We start from the raw sequence: 24950 nt of genomic DNA on the forward strand, positions 1-24950 counted from the left end.
GGGAAAGGTCTGGAGAGGATTTCTGTGAGAGGATTTCTGTGAAATGTGAACCTAAGCTTGGATATTACAAAACTAGATGCAGCACAGTACCTTTGGTCCAATGGTACCTGGCACTCCTCTATCTCCCCGCTGTCCAGAACACTTGCAGGGTACTTGGCAGCATGCTTTTTCCGCAACGTTGTCCTATAATGAAAGAAAGCTGTTAAAAACCCATGCAGGAGATGAACTCCCTAAGCAACATTCATCCTTGAGTGCTGTGTGATGGACAGGTATGCAGGAAGAGTAATTTAATAGATGAAGGAGCTAAGGTTTATCCCCCAATCCTGCAGTGAACACTGCACAAGTTTAGGAGTCTATCCACATTGAGCAAGGTTTCATTGCAGGGTAAGGACCTAGATATTAGTGGATTTTAGTGAAATGTTTGATACAGCCTCTGAACAGAGCCAGAGAAGGTGGAGAAAAAATATGCCCCAGGATTTTAGATGCTTTTAAATGGAATTTTGCCTCCACTATATTTGCAACCATTTCTATTTGCTCCTCCCAAATGTTCATGCAAGCAAAGATGTGTGTACACACACGTTCATGGAAAGTGAATGCCAGACTCCCAGCAAACTCCTTTTCAGGCAGAAAGTGGAAGTAATTCATACAGACTAAGTCACATACCGGGGAAAAGAGGATCTAAATTCACCCCTGGGCAGAAGGCCAATGCATGGACTTGAGTGAGAGTTGAGTGGTGCATTGGCCTTGGTATGCCCTAGTTTCGCCCAGAAACAATGCCATATGATTTAAGGTGACCAATCGCAGTGCTGAACTGTCAAATCATGAACATGGAATGCTCCAACGAATCCTCACAGCAAGCAACCCGCTGGCATTCCAAGGCTGAAAGTCATTTGAACAAAACAATTTCCACAAAGAGCAGACAAATTAATAAAAAGTTGTCTAGTTTTGGGTACCAGGTATCCGTGTTAGTCTGTATCTACAAAAAAACCGAGGAGTCTGGTGGCACCTTAAAGACTAACAGATTTATTTGGGCCTAAGCTTTTGTGGAGTCATGCATCTGAAGAACTGGGGGGGTTTTACCCACGAAATTTTATGCCCAAATAAATCTGTTAGTCTTTAAGGTGCCACCGGACTCCTCGTTAGTTTTGGGTAGTTCATTAGCAGGAAACCAGTAACGAAATTCAGCAAGTAAATTTGTTTGTCACAGAGGTCTCACCTCTCTCTACTCAGCATTGTACTAGGAAAATTCATTCAAATTGAATTGCACAGAGGTAGATTGAAAACTAGCTCGAATGGTAAGCCAAAGGGTAATGTTAAACAGCTATGTAGTGATTTGTGGGAGAAGTGTCCAGTGGAGGTAACACGAGGATCAGTGTGAAATCTGGTCTTATTTAACATTTTAATTAATGATCTGGATGAGGAAGGTTATAAAACTGGCAGGAGATACTAAACTGGGGGCAACTGCAAATGCCAATGAAGATAGAAAATTATTGCAAAGAGCCCTAGAGAGATTACATACTTGGGTGTAAAATAATACAATTGCAAGCTAGTGCACTATCAGAAATATTACTGAAAGACAGCTATCCACGCAGAGGAAGAAACCTAGAAAGCAGCACTGCTAAAGAGATTTAATGGTGACACAGAGTGAGAGCAAGGTAGCCACAAGTTTGTAGTGAGATAAAGCAACAAGACTAATGCAAATGGCATGTAGAGAGGCCTAATTTCTTGGAACAGGGAAACAATAGCCCCGTTCTGTGGCATCGCATCTGGAGTACAGGGTTGAATCCTTGGGTGGTATAAACTGACATAGCTCCTCTGAAATCAATAGAGCAGCACCAGTCCATACAAGAAAGTCAGGATTTAATTTTATTCACTGCAGCAGCCACAAAAATACACAAATGAGCTTATAGGGCTAGATCCGCAGCTCGTGTAAATCAGCAGAGCTCCATGGATGGAGGATTTTCACCAGCCAAAGATCCGGCCAGAGTGTTTGTAAAGTTTCTGCTCTATACAAGCTGTTAGCTCAAAGTTACTTACAAGTTGTTCTGCCAGCTCGAAATCTAAATCCAGCAGATTTACTCTGAGAGGCCTGTTATACGTGAACCCACGTCCAAACTCTAACTGCATCACATCCTCAAAATTTGGTGTTCTCTCCAGCCCCACGAAGATGAGAGCCTTTACACCTGAAGGATTGGAACAGAATGCATTTCTGTGAAAGTGCCAGCAACACTTGGAAGCATGCATATTGTAAAATCTAAGCATGGATTGTTCCTGTCTGCTTAACTGGAAATCTAAAGAAAATATTGGCACATGTTCATTAACTTGAATGATTTTAGGGGGTCTGGATAATGGAAGGGATTAATGATCCATCTGCCTCTCTCTGGGTTTGAAAGTCATCATGTTTAGGTGCCAGTAGGTAGTGGATGGGCTACACACACAGTGTTTCACCTCTAGGTCACCAGCTTGAATACAATTTGCTTCATTTAATGGCTGAAACACCTGGTGGCTGATCATTTGTCCAATTAAAGCTACTTGGTCTCGGCCCAGTGGGGACAGGTGGCCAGATGACCAAAATTGTCCTTATGGGGCTAAATTCCTGCTGGCCCCATAACTGGGTGGTGCAGTAGGGAGAGAGCGAGGAATTGCTCTGCTCTTGTGTGGGCTGCAGAAGATTGGGTCAGCCTTGCAGCTTCTGTGCTCCGGGCTGTCCCAAGATGCTTCCGCTAGGAGCACTGTGCCCAGAAGGGGGCAGGAAGGAGAGAGAACCGTGGTCAGCTGTGAGAGCGTGCAGGGTGTATGCTGCAGTCTCTAAAGGGGTGTAGCAGTTTGTACTGCCCACAGTGCACTAGGAGGCAGAATGTCGCCAGTGGCAGTGCAGGGCTGCACCTTAACAATACAATCTAGCTCGTGCATAATCCCAGGTGGAAAGAGCAAAGGCAGTGGGTCCAGTCCTGCCAGCCCTTTGCCTCGGGAACTTGCCCTGCAGTCTATGGGAGTTCCGTGTATGAAGGGCTTGCAGAATCGGCCCATGAATGAGTGTGGATGCTGAACTCCCATCTCATTCCTATAGCTGACCCTGTCAGCAGCGTAAGGTGGGGCTTGCACTGTCATTGCCAATGCTGGACCTGCTCTGTACCAGAAGGATTCCATTTCCCATCCTGCACTGCCATCACTTTGGATGAAACAGATCAGCATCCCGGGAATCCTCTGCCGTCACAGGTCCCAAGCTATCGGTTAATGTAAGCTGAATAAGAGCTGTGTGGATCCTGGATTGAACTCCACCCCTGTGCCCCAGACTCTAAGACGTTCAGATTCAGATCTGAGTCTGTCCGCATGGGCTTGCCTCTGCCCGCGATATACCATGCACAGAGTCTCCATCAGTGTAACGCCTCCATAGCATTATTCAAAGGGGAAGAGGATTAAAAACTGCAAGGGTGTGCGGAATTCAGCTTAATACTGACCTCACCATTCATCAAAAAGCTGGGTGCACCTCTTTTATGAGAAGCCTGGGGCAAAATGAAGCAAAATGAAAAGTGAGCGTCCTGGCACTCTAATAGAATACCTTCTCCTTGCAGCGCGGCTGACGCAGCCTCCAGCTGAGCCATTCTACCATCTACGCCATCGGTTAGGTGAATTACCACCTGGGAAGGAAAAAATTCAAGTCAGGCCTCAATTGTGAAACACAGCCACATACAGTGAAATGTTTGGCCAGATTCTCAGCTAGCATCAATTTTGCTTAGTTCCATTGCCTTCAATGGAATTTACACTATAATATTCAGAGCCGATCTTGCAATAACATGCTTTCTTCAGGCACACGTTTCGTCTGAGGTGAGACTAGCTGATCTTACCGATTCCTCCTGCCCTTCAAATATGTGGTTTTTTTGGCTTGACGTGCTGGATCATGTTACTCAGATGTACATTTTCCAGTTAGTAATAGCTACAGCTCAGTAAATGGCCCAAATTGGTATTCACAAACATTAGCCGGAGTGACACTCCACAGTGTTGTGCCTTACAATATATTTTAAAAAGCCACTTAAGTGCAGCAAGACAATACAATTAAGAATCTCTAATAAGGCTGCTTTGTTTATTAATTTCCCTGCATCAATTAAACTAAAATTTATACAGCAATATTCCAAGTAAAGAAATAATGGAGGGTGGGGGGGGGGACCCAGACATGTAGGGATCTTTGCTTTTCAGTGTCAGGAAATCTTTCATGCTCTCAACATTTCAAGTGGGGCAGTTTCCTACCTGGTGTAAACTTGCAATGCTAAGTTCACTTCTATGGACCTGTGCTTGTTTAAACCAGTAGAGAATCTTGCCCATTGTGTTTCTGTTTCAAAGCACATCGAAAAACCTCTAGAATGAGAGGAGCACCCAGACTTACTTTCACGTTGTTGGCAGGAGCTGTTCTAAATTTGTTCTGGTAAGAGCTCAGCGTCTGTGCCGTCAGGACATATGGACCACGGTTGCGCATTTCTTGGAACTTCTCAAACAATTCCGGCTGGTACTCGGAAAAGTCAAATGCTTCAATGGTTCTGGTGGGTGTTTGGGCCATGATTGCCACGCGCACAGTCGGCTGCTGGTTGCCAGTACAGCTGATCCTCTGCATCTGGGTAATTCTGTTCAGAATGATCTCTACCTTGGACTCCAATGATCTCTGAGAATTAAATATATTTTGCCCAGGTCCAACATCCGAGACATCAAACCCAAGTATCACATCCAGTTTGCATTCTGGGGAGGAAAAATGTGTAGACTCATTCAGACACAGAGTAAGTGGTGGGGGGAAGTTATTTCACTAGAAGGGTGGCAGGGCCACCTGAGGGAGGTTCAAGTGGGGCAATTTGCCCCAGGCCCTGCAGGGGCCCCCATGAGAATATAGTATTGCAACTTCTTCTTATGCAAGGGGCCCCCGAAATTGCTTTGCCCCAGGACCTCTGAATCCTCTGGGTGGCCCTGGAGGGTGGTGAAGCACTGGAATGGGTTACCTAGGGCGGTGGTGGAATCTCCATCCTTAGAGGTTTTTAAGGCCTGCTTGGGATGATTTAATTGGGGTTGTCCTGCTTTGAGCAGGAGGGTGGACTAGATGACCTCCTGAGGTCCCTCCCAACCCTAATCTTCTATGATTCTTCTACGATTCTACAATGATTGCTTCAGAACAGAGCAGGTACAGAAATCTGTTTATTTATTTTTTTAAATTGAGTCACCGCTTATTCATCTGTTGACTATTATCTGAATCCTACACTGTGAGTTCTCTGGGAAAGCGACAATCTTTGTACTAGTTGTCCAAATGACAACGGCAAGTACAATGAGGCCCTGATCCTGGTTTGGATCCCTAGCTACTACTTATTATAATAACAATGAATAAAAAATGGTTATATTGGGGAAAGGGCCTATGTTTTTCTCAGTGTAGCTGTTGTTTAGAATTTGACTTCATCTGTTCAAAAACAAATAGGAAATGAATCTGCTAAGAAATAAATGTGTTCTAGATTGCATGGGGAAATACCTTCTTTTGCCTCTGTAAAAGCTTGTCCATCCTTTAATAGTGGGCAAGTGTTTTCTCCTTTCATTTGCGACCAAATGTGTGACCAAAATGTGTGACAATTTGTGAGCAAAAACTGGAGTTTCATTTTATCTTGATTTGACCAGAATTAGAAGTCTTGCATTATTTTAGGAGAGAATTAGTACAAAGATTTAATATGAGATGCAAAAAGTCTAGTGGTTTAAGCAGGGCATTAGGAGCCAGGACTCCTGGGTTCTAGTCCCAGTATAGTGGCCAAACAGTTTTGTATCATTTGGCATGGCAGGTAGATTCTGTTAGCTCCATCTGGGCTTATCTACTTCACAGGAATGTTGTGAGCTGTAATCGATCTCCGTGAAGTGTTTTGTAATCCTTCGATGAAAGATGAAATGATGAGTGCAAAATGTTATTATTATCTGTATCATGGGCATGTCTAACTTTTCCCCAGCGGGGACCACATCTTAATAGAGAGATCAACACCCAGCCTCCCCTCCCCTCCCAGTCCATCCACTGGAGCCCTACCAGTCTGGATCCCCTTTCCATTCATGCAAGAACCCTGCAGAAACACCAGCATCGCCTTCCTTATTGCCAGCTGCTTCTGTGTGCATCTTGGCACATCTGCAGCCATGCAGTCAGTTGGAAATGAGGAGGAGCCAGCATCATGTGACCTGGGCTATCTGCAGAACGACCCAGTAGTTGTACAGTACTTTCTAGAGCCAAACAAAGCCCATCGCTCTCTGAGGATGGACCAATGAAATAGATCCTATAATACGACAATGTGCCCTGAAAGTTAAGGGCAGACCTTGACAAAAGGGGTAAATCTCACTACTCTTCTCCCCACAATCCTTAATCCTCCGATATATATAGTTATACCCAGTTCTGATCTACAGGCAAAATCCATGGTGAGGCCACCTGTCAAGCTGGAATTCACTGGCATAACATGCATGCTAACCTTGGGCAGTTAGTTTTGAGTTTATCACTTAGTACACCATGAAAACTAATTAAGTCAGTACAAAGGGGCCAATCAGATCAGATAACACTTCAATCCACAGGGCAGCATTAGATCATTTAGTAACTATTTTGTTTGAGGTGGCGATACTATCATTGTCAACACATGATCAATCAACCCTGAGTGTAGGGGACTGGACTAGATGACCTCTCGAGGTCTCTTCCAGTCCTACAATTCTGGGGGGAGGGACAGCTCAGTGGTTTGAGCATTAGCCTGCTAAATCCAGGGTTGTGAGCTCAATCCTTAATGGGGGGGCCCTTAGGGCTCTGGGGCAAAAATCTGTCTGGGGATTGGTCCTTCTTTGAGCAGGGGGTTGGACTAGCTGGCCTCCTGAGGCCCCTTCCAACCCTGATATTCTATGCTAGTGTTTGTCATCTTAGAATGCCTATTGGGATTGTTATTTGACATATATTGCAGTACCACCCCACATGTCTCTAGGTGCCCCACCGATGGATAGGAAGGCATGGTTTTTGTGCTGAAGAGCTTATCATCTAGGGAAGAGTTTACAGTCTAGGGCTGAATCCAGTCACTAGAATTTGTAAGGGTACGTCTTCACTACCGGCCATATCGGCGGGTAACAATCGATTTCTTAAAAGCAGCAAAGAATCCTGTGGCACCTTATAGACTAACAGACATTTTGCAGCATGAGCTTTCGTGGGTGAATACCCACTTCGTCAGATGCAAGTGTGAATACTCACTTCGTCGTCTTGCATCCGATGAAGTGGGTATTCACCCACGAAAGCTCATGCTGCAAAATGTCTGTTAGTCTACAAGGTGCCACAGGATTCTTTGCTGCTTTTACAGATCCAGACTAACACAGCTACCCCTCTGAAACCAATCGATTTCTTGGGGATCAATATATCACGTCTCATCTAGATGCGATATATCGATCCCCAAACACGCTCCTGTCGATTCCGGAACTCCACCGACGCGAACGGCGGTAGCGGAGTCGACAGGGGGAGCCACGGATGTCGATCCCATGCCATGAGCATGGTAGGTAACTCGATCTAAGATACTTTGACTTCAGCTACGCTATTCACGTAGCTGAAGTTGCGTATCTTAGATCAATCCCTCCCCCCACAGTGTAGACCAGCCCTTAGAAAGCATGGGAACAGGAATACAATGATGCTATTGGAGGGGGCTGTTTAAAGCAAAGCGCTCCAAAAGGAGAACTATACATGGAAATAATATTTTTAACGACAGTGGTACTTACCTCTGAATTCACTCACTCCTGGACACAGCTGCTCTTCCATAACAGCATCAAGAGTAATCAACACTTGTTCATTCAGTTCCGACAGTTCCTGGGCCACTGGCACTCTGAAAGCAGTGGCACTATCACTGGACAGCTTGCTCACTTCATCCAGGTCAATGTTTTTCACACCAACGGCAAACACCTTGACACCTGCGTTTGTCAGTGCCAATGCTGCTGTCTGTCCATCATCCATAGGTTTGCCTCCTGTCACAATAAAAGCAACTTGAGGGACCCTGTCGTCCCCCCTGCTACCAGCCTCTTTCACAAAGTGCTTTGCCTGGATATGTCTGATGCCTGCTCCAGTATTAGCCACTCTGCCTCCTCTATAGGTTACTCCATTGATAGCACGTAAGATCTGGTCTTTGGTGGGATAGTCCTTGAGAAAAAATTCATCGGTCACATCAGAGTTGTACTGGGCCAATCCCACTCTAATGGATTTGTCATCTGAATAGAGAGCATCAATTATGGAATATACAAATTGGATAACCTGCTGGAAGTTCTCTCTCCCTAAATTGATGGAGCTGTCCAGCAGAAACACGATGTCGACTTCCTTTTTACCATCTGAAACAGTTAAAAAGAAGGTGGGTATTAAATGCTTTGTGGCACCCAGAATATCGTCTCAAACAATAGAGGAAACAGACCATTTTTAAATTGTCGGCAAAGGCTGCGTGCTGCACGAAGAAATAATTCTGCCTTTTATTTAGAAACACGTCTTGCCTTGGGAAATAAGATGAGCAGTAAGGCTATGGCTGATTCTGAATGAGTCAGTGAAGGCCAAGTCGTTCAAAAGTGAGAGGCCAATCTTAAAGGAACCTGACATTCAGGGAGCAGGTGACCGCTGCATTTTCGGAAAGTCAGGCCCCTTTAAGATGTCTCTTCTTTTGCTAGCACCCAAATTCACAAGTCACTTTTTAAAATCTTGGCCGGACTATACAAACTGACACAAACCCCAGCTCACACCTCACCTTTTTGGAGATTCATATTAGCACCTGATGTCCAAAGTCTCTGTGCTGCTAGCCTGCTAAATCCCTAGCAAAATCAGTCAGTCCGTGCTGGGGAAAATGTCCTAAAGCACCAATGAACTAGGAAAGCCCTCTGAAATGTGAGATTTGAAGAAACCAGCCAGCAAAGCAGGTTCTGCAAGATCTATTGAGACCACATTTTGCATTTGGCAAAATATCAACCAGAGGTGACCTCTTGGGGGAAAAGAGACCATAGCAACAGGAAGGAGAAGAGAATCAATATGCCTAGGCTTGAGGCAACCATTTAGGGTGACAGATTATATGCTGAGAATACAAAGGGCACGGTTAGGGTCATTGAAAGAGACAACGATGGTTACATGAAGAAAAGGAGTGACTGTATTTTAAAAGCTTTGGAGACGCACCCAAAGATTATGGGCTCATTGGAACCAAACATTACGAGGTTTGTCCATCAAGAGTCCAGATTAGGGTACCATTGGGTGTAATTCACTACTGGGCACCAGTGAAAAATCAAACGAGGAAAATGCTGAGCAAGCAAATGATAAGAACAGTGATTCACACACAACATGCAAGCACCCCAGGGTGACGCCAGTGCAGAGAACAGGATATATTGGGGGTGGGGGAAGGCAGGGAAAAGAATCCCAAATGCCAAATCTAAGTGCAAAACCTCTATTAGTTTAGCAAAATGCCCGGTTCTATTTTAAGGCTAGGAGAACTCCCAAATATAGTCCTGATCGAAGGCCCTTGGAAGTCTATGGAAATCTTTCCACTGACTTCAATGGACTTTGGAGTGGGCCCCGTGTGAAGTAATGTCACGTTTCCCTCTCACTTCCATCTCATCTTAATGTTTCTTCAGCGACACAAGCAGTGTTGTGACTGCTCAGATGAAAGGGTCCAGAAAACATAATGTTTATGATAGAGTCATGGAGTTTAAGGCCCGAGAGGACCCCCAGATCATCTAGTCTGACCTCCTGTATAGCACAGGCCAACGTCACCACCCAGCACCCACACGCTAAACTCAACAACCGAAATGAGACCAAAGTACGACAGCCCACAGGAGACTAGACTAAGGGCTGGTCTACACTGGGGGGGGGCGGGATCGATCTAAGATACGCAACTTCAGCTACGTGAATAGCGTAACTGAAGTCGAAGTATCTTAGATCGAGTTACCTACCGTCCTCATGGTGTGAGATCGACGTCTGCAGCTCCCCCTGTTGACTCCGATACCACCGTTCACGTTGGTGGAGTTCCGGAGTCGACAGGAGCGCGTTCGGGGATCGATATATCGCGTCTAGATGAGACGCGATATATCGATTCCCGAGAAATCGATTGCTACCCGCCGATATGGCCAGTAGTGAAGACGTACCCTCTATGTGCCACAGGCAGAGAACAAGAGGGACTGAGGGGCACCAGTGCCCAAGACCCCCACAATGGCAGGGAGATGATTAAGTGAGACATACCCAGATAATCCTGGCAAGTGACCTGCACCCCACACACTGCAGAGGAAGGTGGAACCCCCCCCCCAGGTCACTGCCAATCTGACCTGAGGAAAAATTCCTTCCCAACCCCCATACAGTGATCATTTAGACCCTGAGCATGTGAGCAAGAGCCAGCCAGCCATGCCCCTAAGAGAGAGACTGCTCAGTGCCACCTCAGAGCATGGGCCCACCCCGCCCAAATGTTACACTATATAATACGTTATTTATTTTTATGAGGGACATATTTCCGTCTTATTTACGTTCGAAATTCTACCATTTTCCAAGTTCTGCAAGGCCCTTTCGGCGAGTATTCTTTAGTGCAATGCAAGCAAAGGAATAAGGACTAAAATACATTAATTCTGAACGGCTTTACAAATTATGAGAATTGTATCCCATGCTGCATCCCGAAGGTTCCCCCAGTGTATACCAACATGAATAAAAGACTGACCAGGAATTGGAATTGGAGGAGGTGTAAGTGTAGGCTCTTGAGGTTCCTCAAACGATTTGATGAATCTCTTTTCAATGCTTGGCAGTGCTGTAAAATCTCTGATTATGAATGCAAGTCTAGGATCATTGGTAATTCTCTGCAGCTGAGTGCTATCTGCATTCCTTGCTCCTACACCCAGGATTTTAACCCCAGTGGATGCAATCAAAGCAGAAGGTCTAGTCACATCATCCTGGGATCTCCCTCCAAGGAGGAGGACTAAATGCTGGGGGACCCTGTCTTCTATTCTGCTCCCTGCAGACTTAATGAAGTAATTCTTCACAACATAGTCCAGCGCGGCGCCAACGTTCAGCGGGGCCCCTCCTTTTAGCCTCAGGCGGCGTATGGCTTGCAGAACAGCATCTTTGGTCTTGTGTTGTTTTAAAAGGAACTCCGGGAATATGGTATTGCTGAACTGGGCCACACCAATCCTCACTTTGTTTGGCCCAACATCCAGCTGCTGAACAATCCTGATGATGAAATCCCGAATGTGTGCAAGACCTTCGGTCCTGACGCTGTCAGAGCTGTCGATGAGGAAGACGACGTCCTTCCTATCGCCGTCCAATTCTGCAGGAGAACAAAAACGTCAAGGAGAGAGGAAAATTACTGACACGAAAAACCTCCTTGGCTTGAGATTTGCTGTAAGGTTTCTGAGCAATCTCTTCCCAGAGATGAGCCAACTCATGGGATCTCTGATGAAGCTCCATTCACCTGATAAATAGAGCATATGTGCTTTGTTTTTAAGGGGGAATGCTAACATGTGCTAGCTATTAAAGTGAAAATCCACCTTTAGGCATGGGAATTGGAGTTGGTTTCTTTTGGGGGGCGGTGTTTTTTCTTTGCCTCTTTTGGGCTTTACCAGTCAGTTTAAATTTACATCCAAAATCATAAGTATATCTCACCCCAAATCCTAATCTCCTGCACTCTGATTTCTACTTTTTATGCATTCATTTCCTTAAATGTGCCTAACTTCATTTGGCCCCAGATTTATGCTCATTTGAACTAGAAAACTCTTCAAAGAGCAGCAGACAAGGTAAGCAATGCTTTTGACCAGAAAACCTTAGCCCTCAATATCTCCATGAAATCACTAATGAATCTCCATTCGCTTGACAGTGTGAATGTGCTGTATTTGTTTTTCAGGGAGAAATCATCTGTTGGTGGGGAAAGAATGGAAAGTTATTTGCACTTTTAGCAATATCTACATGAACAGCAACACAAAGGCACTGGGTGATCAGACAATCTTACCTGGAGGGACAATTATGTCTCCCAGGAGCCTTTGTATCTGGTCTGAAGTCAGCGTTCTAATAGGGGTCAGCAGCTTCTGCTCTAGGCTGGGTAGTTCCTGGAAGCTTCTCACTGAGAATATATACTCAGGGCTGAGAGAAATCTTTGTCAGCTCCTCAGGATCCACATTCTTTGCAATAGTCAGAGGTGCGACTCCAGCTAGTTTGATTTGGAGGGCAGGGTCCTCTATCTCATCAGCAGACTGGCGGGAATAGAGCAGTATTAAAAACTGAGGGACACCTTCCTCTATGCGACTTCCGAAAGGTCTTGTAAAGACATTCTTCGATACATACTCCAGGGCAGCTCCTACGTTAACCCTTCCGCCAAATTTGGGCCTTAATGTTCTCACAGCACTCAGCATATCATCTTTGCTGAAGTAAGTATTGAGAAGAAACTCGGTCTTGGGGTCATCACTGAACTGGATCACAGCAACCCGGGTGGCATCGAAACCCACATCCAGGGAGTTCACTATCCGTTCGATCAGACCACGGATAAGATTGAACTCAGCGGTAACAAACTGGGAGCCATCAATGAGAAACACAACATCCTTCTTGCTGCTCACTGTCAAAAGAGAAAGAGTTCAGATGATGCACATATGCCCAAGAGTTGCATTGGTAAATGATCTAAAGGGCAAAAATTTAAGGCACTCATAGATGTGCAATTACACATCATCGTTTTCGGGGTCATCCGCAAGCAGCACCGTGCTGAAATCAGCTGTCCAATGAAATCAACATGTAAGATTAAATAGTGTGGAAATCTAGTCTGCAGGCCTCATACACAATTCTGATTTACAACATTCAGAATCCAAGTGAGGCTAGACCCTGCAGGCCACCTTCTGTCCCGCAATCTCACTTCAATCCAGCCACTAATTAAAAAAATCGGTATCACGATTTGTCATTTAGTGCACAGAGGGGAGACCGTCAGCCCTCTCTCTTGGCTGTGTCAGGGAACAGAAGCATTAAAGCCCCTTTGATCCCCTGTTCAGATTGCGACTCTGGCCACGTGGGGAGGAGTAATGGTTGCTCTCCTGCTATGAGTCCTCTGAGTGAAGGCCAGGAAGGGGGCTGAGACGGCAAGGAGTCAGAGGAGCCCTGGCTCCACACATACCCGCTATTCACTGGCCAGACTAGCTTGCCACACACATGAGGTAGTAAACATGAGGATTATCTCTGAGCCACAGGTCCTTCTCTGGTCTTTTCCCGGAGAGGCGCAGCCCCATGCTGCCCCTTACACAGGGCAGATTGCAAGATGACCATCTAAACATTGAGAAAGTGAGTTCAGGGACACCCCCATCTCTTTTGCATCACTAGGCTGCTCTACACTTGCCATCTGAGAGTTATTTTCCCCATTGCTGTTATTTCCTAGAGGAAGGTTTGCTTCCTGATGATGAGCTTTTCTACCTGGCTTCAGGTCAGAGCAAAGTTCTGTGCCTGAATTATAAATGTCTGAAACATCTAGACAGCAATCTGAATTTACATGAAAATGTCAGTTTCTTATCTAAATGATCTAGTTTTCTTTTGGGGAAGTGGGGGCAGAAATTGTCTGGTCACTAAGTTATTAATTAATATATCACCCCATTTATTTATTGTAAGACTATGGTCCAGAGCCTGCATTAACTTCAGTGGACTGTGTAGACATAAAAAGCAACAAAGAGTCATAGAATCATAGAATCTCAGGGTTGGAAGGGACCTCAGGAGGTCATCTAGTCCCACCCCCTGCTCAAAGCAGGACCAAACCCAACTAAATCATCCCAGCCAGGGCTTTGTCAAGCCTGACCTTAAAAACCTCTAAGGAAGGAGATTCCACTACCTCCCTAGGTAACCCATTCCAGTTCTTCACCACCCTACTAGTGAAAAAGTTTTTCCTAATATCCATAAGCTTTCGTGGGTGAATACCCACTTTGTCAGACGCAGCAGTTGCATCTGACAAAGTGGGTTTTCACCCATGAAAGCTTATGCTCCAATACATCTGTTAGTCTTTAAGGTGCCACAGGACTCTTTGTTGCTTTTTACAGATCCAGACTCACACGGCTACCCCTCTGATACCTGTGTAGACATAGCAGTCTGCCTGCGTGGACCACAGGCCTATAGATGTATTTGAATGACTGGCAGGAATTACACAGATCCTTGCAAACCCAGGTACAAGTGGGCAAATAGAGGATAAATTGGCAGGGAGATGAGGTTGGTTTTGGAGCCTTAATTGTGAATGCCTTGCCTTTCCCTCTTTGCATCAGAACCATAATTTTATTTAAACATCAGTTTTTTGTCTCTGAATCTTACTCGAATGTGCATTGCTCTGCAGACACAACAGCCAGAAAACACCTTCTCACCTGGAGCTGGTGCTGGCGATTCGAGAACTGGGGCTAACTGTTCAATATTTTCCCTGGTGAGCTGAGTGACTTTCTCTGAGATGACCTGCTGTACAGTATCCAGTTGATTGAAGTCAGGGACGGCAACAGCAAAGTCTGGAATGTAAGAGATGGTCTGCAGCTCCGTGATATCGGCATTTCCAATTCCAATGCCTAATGGCACCATGCCACCAGTCTTCATGGCCACCGAGGGCCTTCTCACATCATCCCTTGATTTGCCAGATGTCAGCAGAATCAGTAGCTGAGGGATACCTTCAGCTATTCTGCTGCCAGTTGGGCTCGTGAACACATTCTTTATGACATAGTCCAGGGCTGCACCCGTATTAAGAGGAGCCCCTCCCATACTGGACAGGCCCTGGATGGCGTTGATCACATCTGCTTTATCAGAGTAGCCGTTCAGAAGGAACTCGGGTTGTACGATGTTGCTGTATTGCAACACGGCAACACGGACCCTGTCAGGACTGACATCCAGGCTCTCAACCACTGTTTGCACAAAGGACCTCAGTGCAGGGAAACCACTTCTGGCACCATCTGAGCCATCAATAAGAAACACCACATCCTTCTTCTCACTTTCATCAGCTGTTTCTGGAGACAATGAGGGGAGGGGAAGATAAGTCAGATTCTTGGCATAAAGTAGACATCCTCTGTATAAAATGATTTGTAGATAGAGGAAACTCTTGGGCTCTTAGGTCATGTATCACAGATGCTGATCCTGTTTCTTTATAGTTTACCTTTAGCCAGGCAGTCAAATGCTCTTGACTAATGAACAGATGGATGGAAATCCAATAAAAACCATGCGACATCATGTGCTGGGTGATACCTACCTAGTCGGGAGGGGCTCTATACTCTTTAGTGGAGGCATCAGCCTTCAGCAAGGGAGGACAAATAGAGTATGTAACCAGGGGGCATTTTCTCCCAAAGTGATCAAGGGTCTCTAGGGAGTGGAACACATTAGCACCAGCTGACTACTCCACACAGAGTGCCCTAGAGAGGGGGTGCAAGATGGAGGAGAGAAATAGAAAAAAAAGCTTCCCTAGGGAGTGTTCTAACCTAGAAATAAATAATGTTGCACGTGCACACACACACACAAACAAATTCCACAGCTGATTGGACAACGGTGAAAATATTTTTGTAACAATATTTCAGCCAGCTCAAGCCAGCAAAATAAAGAAGTGAACTAAAATAAAAATGAAAAATGTTCAATCGTTTTTTGTGAAAAAAGTAGTTGAACATTTTTAAAAGCTAAAAAAATTGATCAGTTCTACTACCAAACAAACTCACACCAAACTTCAAAACCCTGGTTCAGGCCAACCAGTAAACGGTCACTGCCTGTCAAAGACCGGATAAGGTTCATCTGCCTAGAACCTTTATGGAGGCTTCATGTTAAGTATGTTGCATTTTCCCTGTCTCCATCTGCTGGTAGGAGCCCATAATACCCATTGTCTTTGCTGGCAAAGCAGGGATGTTTCACAAAAAAAAAGGCATATGTGTTCACAGACGATGTCTGTATGGTACCATGCTGTTTAGAATTTTGATAATTGAATTGTTACCCTTTTGTTATCCTTTATTCTAGTTCTGCCATTTTAATTTCCTCCAGTTATAATTGCAACTGATTCAATAGCATTTAATTTACGGGTTGATATCTGAGTGCAAAAAATAAAAGCTGATCATTCAGGAAGAAAGATAGACAAATGAACCTAGGATGGCAAGCAATAGATTTATGCACTGGATTGTTGATTCTGCCATGTTCCTCTTTCCCCACACCACTTTCAAGAAGAACAAAATCAGTTTGGAAGAGAAATAGAGACAACCTTGCCCTAATTTGCTCCTTGTAGCCCTAATCCAGCAAAGCGCTTAAAGCTACTCATACTGTAAGCTCTTCAGAGAAGAGACTATTACACTATGTTTGCACAGTGCTTAGCACAATGGGGCTGCAGTCTCTGTTGTGACCTGCGGATTATACTTTATAATGTAAATCGTAAACCATAAGATAGGCTTTTTACTTCAATGAGACTGTTTGTGCCTAAAGGAAAACATGCACTGAAGTGCTTTACTGGATCAGAGCCTGAATGAAGGAAAACCAGCGTAGACTACCACTTGCTACATAATTATTTTAAACCTCAGCCGTATAGGGCCTGAGCCAAAACATACTGAAATCAGTGGGAGACTTTCCACCAGCTTCAGTGAGCTTTGGATCAGGCCCAGGATCTATTGTTTCATGTGTAGTTCTAATTTACAATGATCGTTTCGCAACATTTTTTTTTTAGTCCTCTGAAACAAATTTGATACATGTTTCAACATTATAAAAACAAAAAAAATGGTGGCTTTCCATACCTGGCCGTTGAATGTCTATGGTTTGCAATAAGTTCACTATCTTTGCTTGTATGTCTCCAATTCTAGGAAGGGAATCGACTTTTAGAATGAACTGTGGAGCATAAACTATCCTTTCTAGTTCTGTGACATCGGCATTCTTGGCTGCGATAATAAAAACGACAACACCCATTCCTTTCAGGGCCTCTGCTGGTTGTTCCACGTTATCAGTAAATCTCCCAGCAGAAAGCAGAACCAAGAACTGAGGAACACCTTCGTCAATCCTGCTTCCAGCACTCTTCACAAACAGATTCCTCACTGCATAATCCAGTGCAGCCCCCGTATTCAGTTGTTTCCCAGTTTTGATCTTCATTCGTTTCACTTTCTGGAGTATTTCCTGCTTGGATGGGATTTCGTCAAAGGTGAACTCCACCTGGACGTTGTCGCTGTATTGAGCCACAGAGACTCGGATAGCATCTGGCTTCACGTTGAGCTGAGAAATAATTTTGTGCACAAAGTCCCGGACAAGAGGGAACTGCCCAGCTAGGTTGGATGAGCCATCAATCATGAATAAAATGTCTTGCTTACTCACTAGAACAAATAGAAAGAAAAAGAAAACAAGATGTTAAACCTTTTTTATGGTTCATCATGGAAACTTTTCTTTTAAGGAGCTGGATTTTGATATTTAAAACGATTTAGTGATTTTCATTAACTAAAGTATCAAAATGAAAGTATCTAACTAAATGAAAAGGGATACTTAACCTATTTCACTTTGGTCACCTTTTAATTTCTTTGACTTTCCAAAGCAAAGTGGAGCTCTGTTATCTATTTGTCAAATTCCTCTTAATTTTCGCATTTCCAAATTAAATAATCTTTTTAATAGCCCCTTCTGAACAGAGCCACAATAAAAGAACTCGGGGAGGGGGGAATATTTATATATATCAGGTTAACTTTAAACCTGACACAAATATTTTTGGAGATAATGTCAGAGACTTTCATTAACTTTTAGCTCACTATCAAGAATAAATTCTGTCCTCCTCTACACCCGTACCAGCCCATTGATTTCAGTGGGATTGCAATTAAGGGTTGACTCTAGCCTTTTATGTTGGGGGTTTGCTTTTGCTTTGGTTGATCTATGCTGTTCTGTACTATATTAATCTCTCCATTTCATTTTTTGTGGGGAGCAGTAACCACTCCCTACATGTGAGCTGGTCCATACAAACACCTATCGTAGGCACTAATGCATCCCAAGAGGTCGGGATACAAAGGCTACGGGGCAATTGGGCAGGATATTTGGTATGGTGGACATAGACCAGTGCTGACTCAGCAAAGCACTTGAGCAGATGCTGAACTGTAAGCATGTTAGTGGTGACTTCAGTGGGTCAGTGGGTCTACCCACATAAAATTAAACACCGGCTTAATGCTTTGCTGGATCAGGGCCTTGAACAAGTAAGAAGTTGTGCAACATTCAAAGTAAACAATCAAAAGAAACAAGACCAACTTAATACAGTCAACATGAAGAAAGGTAGATATTACCTGAAGGGGCAAGTGGAACTTCTTCCACACCTCCACTAACATATGTTGTTAAAGGATTAATTAACTCCTGTGGTAAATCTGCCAGAGAACTGAAATCATCCACAAAATACACCATTCTTGGATTAAATGCCATCTGCTCAAGTTCTGCCTTATCCGCATTTCTAACTCCAACACAAAACGTCAGGACTCCAGCCCGAGCTAATGCATTGGCCGCTTGTATGAATGCATCAGCAGACTGCCCTGCTACAAGCAGGACCAGGACCTGTGGAACTTGTTCATCTATTCTGCTCCCAGCAGTTTCAATGAAGTGATTCGTAAGGACAAAGTCTAGTGCCACGCCAGTATTCAGCCCTGTTCCCCCTCTAGGGGACAACTGCCTCAGGCGAGTAATGATATCTGCCTTGGTTGGGAATGTGTTTAAAAAGAATTCAGTTGTAGGAGTGTCACTAAACTGTACTAGGCCAACGCGTACATTGTCATTTCCAACATCAAGGCCGTTAACTAGGCTCACAACAAAGTCGCGTACAAATGGGAAGTAGGTATTTCCAACGTTGCGTGATCCATCCAAAAGAAAGATGATATCCCTTTTGCTTTGAACTGCAGTGGAGCACAGAAAATAATGTGAGACATCATAGAAAACATACCAGTATTTGTCATGTGTGCATACAGTATGTACCGTACACACATGTATACCTTGTTAGAGAGAAGAGGGGAGTGGGAGAGAGAAAGCGAAGGGAAGAGAGAGTATCCAAGAGAGTAACATCAAGAACATTATATGAAGTTATTGGATGTTTTGTTTTTCGCTTGTGCTGCAATTGAATGGCTCGTATTTAGAAATGGAGCCTCAACCTTGTCTGCTGCATAGAAAATGTATATTATCACTAATACCAATCAGAATGGTTGCGTACTCTGTAGTTACTCTGGGTCAGAACCTCCGCTGGTGTCAACTGGTTTCATTGGCTTCAATAGAGAAACACTAATGTACACCAGAGAAGAATCTGACTCTCTGCAGTTAGTCTCCATTACACTGGTGTGAGGGAGATAATATTTAATTAAAACTTGGGCCTCCTATTAACACCTTATAGAAAAGATGAGCTCGGTATTATGTAAAATACACTGTGATCTGAAACATGGCCAAATATAGTGAAACCAGTACCAGAGACCATCCTTATGCGACAATGTCTCATTCCGAGCGACTGCCCCCAGAGCATAGTGACCCAGATTTTGCTGTCAGTGTAAATCTGAGGTAACTCCATGGGCTCTAGTAGAGTTACTCCAGGTTTGCCCTGGCGTTTCAGAGAACATAATATGGCCCCTGGAGTACAACTGTCAGTAGAAGAGCACCTGTCTTAAGTAACTGGTTTCTGATGGTATTTTGAGTCACCACCTTAAATATTGTTCACTGTATGCTGTGTTTTTAAGTAGGTGTTTCTCCTGGCTGTATTGGGGTCAGGGCCGGCTCCAGCTTTTTTGCTGCTTCCCTCTGAGAGGGACTGAGGGACCTGCTGCCAAATTGCCATGGAAGACCTGGATGTGCTGCCCCTTTTCATTGGCCACCGCAAACACCTGTTTGGTTCGCTGGTGCCTGGAGCTGGCCCTGATTGGGGTGACTATGTAAGGTGCCTGTGTATCTCCACCCTCCCTAGCTGCAGAATGGCAGATTTGCATTTTGCTATCAGTGATGGACAAGAACTTCCCTCTTTGGGGACGTACTGCCTGATCCTGCACTCCTTGCTTAGGTCCAAATTCTGGCCCCTCGTATTGATGTTGCATAGTACCTGGCCCAGCCATGCTCTCCTGCAACTCAGAGGAAGGTGGCATCAGATCCACAACTCCAGCTGAATCCCACTAGAGGATTCTCCCTACATCAGCATTAGGGCCTTTTTGCTCTGGAGTTGTGCAGCAAACTGCAGGATCTGGGTCAAAATGTCACAGCTTTAAAATAGTATCTCAGCCCTTTATAGGATTAGAAGATAGTGCTAAATCCCACTGGGAAGCTTAGGGTAAAATACTGGCCCTATTGATGTTAATGGCAAAGCTCCCATTGACTTCCATAGGGTTGGGATTTCACCCTTAGAATCTCCCTTTTCCAATTCCCACTTCTAGTCCTTAAAGGTCCTGTGACATCAGACTTAAAATCATAACATTCCTATGTGCTGAAAAGCTGCCATTGCTTCCGGAACAAATCTGGGCCTCTACCTGGGGTCAGTTTGGGGGAAAATTCCACTTTTATGGGGATGCAGGAGTCAACTTTTCTCTTGTAGGTTGATTAAAAAACACTAAGTCTGGTGTTTGAAGCTGCTGAGGGGTTTGAAATGTTAGGGGAAGTCCCCGGGAGATAGACTAATGGGCTGGAGACATGGTCCTATGTCTGAGATAAACTCCATAGGAAGGCAACACATTTATCACTTGCCTATGTAATTTATAGCATGCCTCTCCAATTGATCATATGGATGCCAACTCCACATATATAGGCATGTGTGTAGGTACGTTCCTCTATTCTGAAGGTCCTTTTGTCAAGGGTAATGTTTGATGTCTTTAAACTTGAACATTAGAGAGATCTATCCGTTTCTCTTTCAGGTTCTTTCTGTAGGGCCCTAGTAAGAGGGCATTAAAAATCAAAAGGGCAAAACTGGTCCCTTTGGAATGAAATGATTTCTGCCAAATCATATAGATTAAGTTGCTCTTCCCTGTTCTCATCTGTGGTCACCATTCAAGGCCTTGATGTGAACTAATATCCTCAGATAATCTATTGGAGTGTCATACTCAGTAGGAATATTTGTAATGGGCTGTTGCAAGGGAACATTTACTTGCATTCAGTGTTTCTTTATGGCTATGTTTATGACAGAGACAGAGAGACAAAGAGGGAAGCTACATTTATAAGTTTTAAAGAACAAAAAGTTTAAGGACATTTTTACTTGGCATTTTGAAATAAAAATGTCAGGGTTGACATGTAGCCATGCGAAATTGTATTAGCAGGAAACACATTTTGAAAAAGCTTGTTAAATGCTAGATTCTTTTCCCGTGATATTCATCTTAATTAAGGACCAGTGCAGGCAAACTGATTTGTAAAATGTCAGGGAGCAGTCATTGCATTTTGAAAGGATTCCTAAAACCATACAGTTTCTCTGCACCCTGGGTTATCATTTTAGTAACTTGGAGAAACTAGAAAGTGATACAGTCCTGATCCAGTTTCACTTAAGCCAATGGGAATCTCTCTAGTGACCTTAATGGGAACTGAGGGGGAGGCCTTATTTGTCTAATGTTTTCATGACATGGGACTGAAATGAGAGTTTAGAACATGACCCTCTATTTTATTATAAGAATCCAGCCTCACACCTACTGGTGAAAAATCCTGAGGAGAACCTTAGTACAAAATCTTTAGGCACATAAATCATCTATTGAAATACATGGGAAACTGGTTCAGATGCCATTACTCAGGTTACTGTGTCAGGGTCTAATCCAAAGCCTACAGAAGTCAATGGAAAGAAACCATTGACTTCAATGGGCTTTCGGTCACACCCTAAATGAACACAATCAATTCTAGACTAGTTTTATACTCAGTTAGTTTTATAGATGGATGGATAATGAGAATTTTTTCTGCAAATTTGAATTTGAAAGTGAATTAGAAGTCATCAATGTTCACAAACTTTTCAGGTTCACTTTCTGTAAACATATGAATGGTCAAGCTTTATCGTCACATGTACACTACTTTCAAATAGAATTTTTAAGCTTGCACGATCGACTGAATATCCACTGAAAGCAAATTTCAAATTGCATATTTGATTGTAATATTCAAAATTTGCTCTGTGGTGATTAGTAACACAAATCATCTCATCAGAGATCAGAAACAATACCATGTGACTTATGTAATTAACCAGCATAGCATGAATTTTGAAGTTTAGGTTCTAAATATTTATGACAAATATATGGGGAGGGCAAATTTACAAAGACATTAATGAAAAACCTCAAGTAACAAATGCATTAAAGAATTTAACAATCTGCTCATGAACATTTTGCAAATGGAAAAGAGGCAACATTTAACTGAACTAAATGTCCATTATGGACGATTCATTCATCTCTACTAGGTATAAAATAAGAATTGAGAACTATGTTAGCTACATCTCCTTTGATAAATGTGTATGGTTACCTTGTGGTATTTCTTGAATAACTACTTCTCCAGAGAGTGTTCTTACAGGTGTCAGCACTGCCGGGAGAATGGCTTGCAGAGCTGCAGTACTGAAGGCAGCTGAAGTGAATGCAAGGTTTGCTTCCTGGGCAATTGCTCGAAGTTCCGACTGATCTGCATTTCTGGACCCGATGGTGAGAACCACAATTCCATTCCTTTTAATCTCTGCTGCTGGTTGGGCAACGTCATCTGTGGACTTACCACCAGTAATGAGCACCAGCATGGGCAGAACACCTTCGTCACTCCTGTACCCTGCAGAACTGGTGAAGAAGTTTTTCCTAACAACGTCCAATGCCGAACCTGTATTGAGTGTCGTACCACCCATTGACTTCAATCTCCTAATGGTAGCGATGACATCTTTTTTATTCTGACTGGCACTAAAATAGAACTCTGGTTTTACAGTATCTGCATATTGTGCCACAGCTACTTGGATAAGGTCTGGTCCAATTTCCAGCCTTTGGATGATTTTGACAATGAAATCACGGATTGCCCCAAACTGGCCAGTTCCCAATGCAGTTGTGCCATCTATCAGGAAGACTATGTCCTTCTTGTTCACTTCAACAACTGCAATTAACAATATACAGATATATTGTCAGTGGAAGTGCTCAATCAACAATGCTTAGTAATGCAACATTAACAATTGAATGGGCTATAGGACTTCTTGTTTGCTTTAAGTGTTACAGTTGTTTTACATGCCTCTTATGGGTACTTTGGTTTTGTGTCATGAACTTCACTTCCTTCCCTTTTGAAGTGCTTCCTTTCAGGACATGTCCCCATTTTCTAATGTGGAATTGCATGGAATTCCACTATAATATGATTTATTATAACAATGTCTCTTTCTAAATCATGGGTAAAAGTTAGAAAAATGTCAAAAGCTAATCATCATAAAATTGCAAAATGTATTCTAGCACAGAAGAAACACACACAAATGAAAAATCATCATACTCTTCAATAGGCTAGAACATCCGTTCTAGGTGTATTCCTATTCAAAGGCTAGAACATCAGTTCTAGGTGTATTCCTATTAGCTTCAGTGGAGGCATGCTAATTTACATCATCTAGTCCCATGTGTCTCAAAATGGTTATGCTCACAAAAGCAATTAAGTAAAGAACAGTTCCCACTTATTCCACATACCTGTTCCCTGTGTGTCTTCATGTCCTGTCTGTTTCCTTAGCTAATAAAACAAGTTATTACTGTTCTTCGCTCAACACAGCCAGCCCAGCTTTGGAAGAGTGAGCTGGATTCTATTCTGGCTTGACTAAATTTTAACTGCCAAATCTTTTTAGGGATGTTGATGTAAGAAGTAGAAAGAACACAACTGGATTTTCAAATCCCCAGTTGAGTCTGAAGGGCTGGTAATTAGAAAATAAGTTGGTTGTGCCATACTGGAATCAAAACGCCATTACATTTAACACAGAAAATGTAGGCACTAGATAAATAAATATTAACATGGTTAATAGGCATTATGATAAAATATGATGATATATAGACACTATCATAAATAAATATTAATTGCATCATTTGTGCATGTGAATATTGCGCAATCTTCATTTAACTTTCAACAATATTACCCTAGAATCCATAATAAGAAAATCAACAATTATAGGATGGGGAGAGGGTACTTTTCAATTTCCACATTCAGCCTTAACTGACACTTCTTTTTACAAATTCTTGGCTTCTCCGGGTGACAGTGAAAAGCAATTTGTACAAGAACACTGGAGGAATTTTTTCCATTTTTTTTTAAATCACAGTGGCCAAGATATTCAAAAGTGACTAGTGATTTTGAGGGCTTTAATTTCGGGTGCCCACCTTAAGATGCCTTATAATGGATTTTCCAAAAAAGGCTGGAAGCCAGACTCCATTATGGGGTCTCAAGTTGGTCACCCAAAAATAGAGACATTCAAAAATCACAAGTCACTTTTGAAAACCTTGCCCAGCTTGTTTTGTATGTTTTAGGCTAACTAAGAAAGCAGGGTACAAGAAAAGTCCATATTACAATACTCTCTGTGATATGGCTGGCCGGTGAAAAGCCATGTGCCACCTTAAAATACTCTTAGGAGTTTGATGCTCTTATGGGGCAAAATCCATAATCAGGGCCATTGCTGTGAGCAGACTCTGTGCCGAAGCAGAAGGCCTAAAAAGCAGTGGAGTTGATGCACCGGCAGGCAGGCTGTTATAGGGATTCAATACAGTACTCCATGCGCACAATACGGCAAAGATTGCCAGAGTTCTGTCTGTGGCAGCTTGCACCGGAACTTTGGCCAATGGTTCCGGACTATGTTGTACTTGTTGTCCAAAGCTGCTGAGTAGTGGGAGCACAGAAGTAATAGCCTTTACTACAGCTCACGGGTGGTAGTAGCAACTCTTCTACGCCATTAGCGTGGGGGCAGGAAATGGCAGTCTTTGAGCCCATCAGCGAGCCCCTGCCCATCTATTCTGGCTGGGAATAAGATTAGTGTTTGGCCTTACGTCCTTTCTCAAGCAAAAGCCCTATGATTTGAAAGACTCCAGTGGGAGTTTTGCTTGACTAAGGACTGCATGAC

At 43.5% G+C, this 24950-nt stretch overlaps 1 protein-coding gene across 7 annotated transcripts in view; it reads right to left on the reverse strand.

Moving 5' to 3' along the window:
* Window positions 1–24950, reverse strand: part of COL6A3 (collagen type VI alpha 3 chain) — a 113651-nt gene that overhangs the window by 54827 nt on the left and 33874 nt on the right. For 6 of the 7 annotated variants that reach the window (XM_039494305.1, XM_039494307.1, XM_039494304.1 and 3 more), the window contains 11 exons: window positions 22370–22972; window positions 18220–18816; window positions 16708–17274; window positions 14335–14958; window positions 11967–12566; window positions 10686–11288; window positions 7741–8340; window positions 4385–4731; window positions 3563–3641; window positions 2038–2183; window positions 91–183 (listed from right to left, as the gene is read on the reverse strand). In XM_039494305.1, coding sequence (XP_039350239.1) covers window positions 91–183; window positions 2038–2183; window positions 3563–3641; window positions 4385–4731; window positions 7741–8340; window positions 10686–11288; window positions 11967–12566; window positions 14335–14958; window positions 16708–17274; window positions 18220–18816; window positions 22370–22972 — 4859 coding nt within the window. The remainder of the gene's footprint in view (window positions 1–90; window positions 184–2037; window positions 2184–3562; window positions 3642–4384; window positions 4732–7740; window positions 8341–10685; window positions 11289–11966; window positions 12567–14334; window positions 14959–16707; window positions 17275–18219; window positions 18817–22369; window positions 22973–24950) is intronic. The other variant, XM_039494308.1, reaches the window with a different exon arrangement.

Source organism: Mauremys reevesii, linkage group 11 (genome assembly GCF_016161935.1).
Source record: "Mauremys reevesii isolate NIE-2019 linkage group 11, ASM1616193v1, whole genome shotgun sequence".
NCBI classification, from domain to species: Eukaryota; Metazoa; Chordata; order Testudines; family Geoemydidae; genus Mauremys; species Mauremys reevesii.